At 42.2% G+C, this 3522-nt stretch overlaps 1 protein-coding gene across 1 annotated transcript; it reads left to right on the plus strand.

Annotated features, from left to right (window-relative positions):
- The first annotated feature begins 474 nt into the window (after window positions 1-474).
- Window positions 475-2228, plus strand: LOC121573815 (heat shock protein beta-1). Its single transcript, XM_041886127.1, has 3 exons — window positions 475-1121; window positions 1285-1348; window positions 1609-2228. Exons 1-3 carry the CDS (start codon window positions 719-721, stop codon window positions 1766-1768), a joined length of 627 nt encoding a protein of 208 aa, XP_041742061.1. The 5' UTR covers window positions 475-718; the 3' UTR covers window positions 1769-2228.
- The last annotated feature ends 1294 nt before the right edge of the window (window positions 2229-3522 follow it).

Here is a 3522-nt window from a genome sequence, read left to right on the forward strand (position 1 = left end):
GGAGCCACAGTGTCAACATGTGAGTGAATGTTACATGCCCATAGATGTATATAGAAGTTGAAGTCACTGCAAAAGAACCTTATGAACATATTAGGTATCTGAGTATACAAAACCTCCGACATTGGTGTAAACAGATTTATACTGTAGCTGAGGGGTTGCTTAGCAGTTTCTGTGGTGAATGTACATGCTGTCCCTGCACATAGCAGAGCGATGTGATTACTTTGGAGAAGACAAAGAGCACCAGTATGTGACAAGACTGCAGAAGCCAATCACTGAATAAACCCCATCGTTGCAGTGGCTGGAGTCATCCACCAACTACTTGCCATTTGCGCCTTGGCGCTATAAATACAATTAGAGTTATCCTCTGCAGGTCCCAGGGCAACAAAGGAGCAACACCACTGTTCCAACCATGCCTATCAACACATCCCATGGATAACACTTACTACTTGATAGGTGCTAGAATGGATCAGCTGGGTATATAAATGGTGTGAGTGATGCTGATTTGTCCAGGGCAATCCTTCCCACTATGAGGCAGTCTTCCTGAACTGTTTGGGGGAAAATATAGCTGCCCTTTTGTATGGCGAGTCTAAGTCATTAAACCAGACTTAGCCATTGTAATTAGGCAGAGATTGAATAACATTAGCAAGCCAGGGGGAAAGCAAGGGAGGAGACAGGTTTCCCCCCCCTAGTACCACTCTCAGAAGGCGATTCAGAAGTCATGGCTGACCACAACAAGGTATTACTGCGTCCTCTTTTCCGCCGAGATGTTAACTGGGATCCTTTCCGTGAGTGGACACAGCCTAGCCGCATGATCATGGAGAAGGACTTTGGCCTCCCTCCCTTCCTGGATCCAGGCGATGTGAACTGGATAGACTGGGCTAGGAATAAATTGGCATCATCCTCCTGGCCAGGGTACACACACTATCCCCTCTTCATCCCCAGCACTGTTCCACCTGCTACAGTGCCACCCCAGACTTCAGCCAGGCTTCAGAGGCAACTGTCTGGAGGAGTGTCAGAGATCAGGACGGAACAGGGCAGTTGGAGGATCACCCTGGATGTCAATCACTTCTCACCAGAGGAGATATCAATCAAAACCAAGGGATGCTTCCTGGAGATTGCAGGTAGGAGCATTATTTCTCTGGTTTAAAAAAAAAAGAGAATTTGGTGGCGGTTGGAACATCCATTGTTAAATTTTTTTTATAATTTACTGTTGAAATTTCCATTAGATGTCCACATGCTCCATATTACATTACTTCAATAATTGTTCTCAACTTATATTTTAAGGTCAACATGAAGAAAGGGAAGACGAACATGGATCAATCTCAAGGTGCTTTATAAGGAAATACAAGTAAGTTGTAATGGTTGAATAGAAAACAAGGTCCCTCACAATGCTATGACAAAGACATCTCCCGGTAATGAAACTAAGAACTCAATAAATGTGTGGAATTGAAAGTCTTTCTGTTGATTGTTATAGGAAGACATTTTAAATAATTTCCCACGGTTTAATTAAATTAGTAAAAACAGATGACAAGCAGCCATTTGAACCACAGTAAACACGTTGTAGCCTGTCTGTGTTGTAAGCAGATTGTTGTTGTTTGTTTGTTGAAGGCTGCCCCCTGGTGTGGACTTGCAGCACATCAGCTCATCTCTGTCTGGTGAAGGGGTTCTCTTAGTGGAAGCACCTCTGCCAGGCTCAGCTACCACCATCCTCCCCAGTGACATGGTCATCCCCATTCAGATCAAGCACGAGCAGGAGGGGAAAGAGTGAATCCAGTTGACCAGAAGTTGTGATCCATCACAATTAGATATAAAGCTTGGGGTAAAGCTTAGAAGCTGATGACAGTGGTTAAGCTCGGGTAGAGCTTAGAAGCTAATGACAGTGTTGACTACTTTTGACAAAAATTTGATTGTGTATTCGGTCTTGGTCATTCAAAATGACAAACATAGAGGCTTCTATTGCTATTGAAACCCTATAACTTAATTTACTCTCACTGTAACCACAAGGTTTGCATGTTTTTCTATGTATTATGGTAAATCAACTAGCAAAACCAAGATAAACAGAAATATTCAAGACTGATGAAATGTACTTTCTCATTTGTCAAATTATAGATTATCTGGGAGTAAAAATTACCATGCGTAAGAATGCTGGAACAGTTCTACAAAGCATACATTTCAATGTTGCTATTTCTATGAATATAATATTTTTTGAATAAAAGCAATTAACAATCCATGGCAAAACTACCCATATTCAGGAGGGTTGGGGGCTCTTATGTACGCTGCGTAACTCTTTGTATACAAACTACTGATGGTCATACCAATGATCATTAAGCCAATTGATTTTGAATTTGAGGTCCTCTGTATGTATAAAAATATATTTTAAAATGATTTGATAAAAAATATTTAATTTGACCTTTACTACTATAGCCCATAGAAACGCATTGAATAACACATTCATAAATGGCAAAAAATACAGTAAAAAAAATAATCATGGCCTCCCGAGTGGCACAGCGGTCTGTCACTGCATCGCATTGCTAGAGGGTTCATTCCTGGGCTGTGCCACAACCGACCGTGGCCGGGAGTCCCATAGGACGGTGCACAATTGGCCAAGCGTTGTCTGAGTTTGGCTGGTGGGGCTTTACTTGGCTCATTGCGCTCTAGCGACTCCTTGTGGCGGGCCAGGTGCCTGCAGGCTGACCCAGGTTACCAGTTGAACAGTGTTTCCTCTGACACATTGGTGTGGCTGGCTTCCGGGTTAAGCTGGCGGGTGTTAAGGAGTGCGGTTAGGCAGTTCATGTTTCGGAGGACGCATGACTCCACCTTCGCCTCTCCTGAGCCAGTTGGGGAGTTGCAGCGATGAGACAAGATTGAAAATTGGGGAGAAAAAGGGTGTAAAACAAATTTTAAAAATCATAGGGTTTGAAGTGTCTGTCCTATATCTAGGAGATATAAGAAAGCTCAGGAAAGATTTTTGTTTTTTGGACACATATTGAACCCCTTTTTTCTATGGCAAAACACTACCTCCATACTTCCATTCATTTGTATGGGTTACCTTCAAATCAAATCAAATTGTATTTGCCACATGCGCCGAATACAACAGGTGTTGACCTTAACAGTGAAACGCTTACTTACAAGCCCTTAACCTTCAGATGAGTCCTGTGACACTTGTGGGGGTAGTAGAGTAAAAACGGAAAACACTATTGTGTTCATGAGTCTCCCCTTTCCATAGTGGTATTGATGAGAAACCAATGCTTTCTGAAGGCATTGGCGCTTTCACCAAATTGTGCTTAAAAACGGCTCATTGCGCAGAGCTTAATTCTGTTCATAATGCACATTAGTGACATCTGCTGGTCCGCAATAAATAGCAGTGTGTGATTATGAGATAGATCTTTTTTTCTTGTCTATTGCCATGAAAATTCTGTGGCACAGCGGTAACTTGTTGGTTTTAGTAGTTGATAATCAGTTGAAATACCAGATTTGCATCTATCATCATACTTCCCTTTTTTGCCTTTAAGTTGACTACAT

This window comes from Coregonus clupeaformis, chromosome 9, assembly GCF_020615455.1.
Source record: "Coregonus clupeaformis isolate EN_2021a chromosome 9, ASM2061545v1, whole genome shotgun sequence".
Lineage (NCBI taxonomy): Eukaryota > Metazoa > Chordata > Actinopteri > Salmoniformes > Salmonidae > Coregonus > Coregonus clupeaformis.

Bases quoted from the DNA above. Each gene is read 5' to 3' on its own strand.
- LOC121573815 (XM_041886127.1), top strand. From the start codon at position 719: ATGGCTGACCACAACAAGGTATTACTGCGTCCTCTTTTCCGCCGAGAT. The intron at 1,122-1,284 runs GTAGGAGCATTA...TTATATTTTAAG, and splicing joins ATGCTTCCTGGAGATTGCAG to GTCAACATGAAGAAAGGGAA. The intron at 1,349-1,608 runs GTAAGTTGTAAT...TGTTTGTTGAAG, and splicing joins TGCTTTATAAGGAAATACAA to GCTGCCCCCTGGTGTGGACT.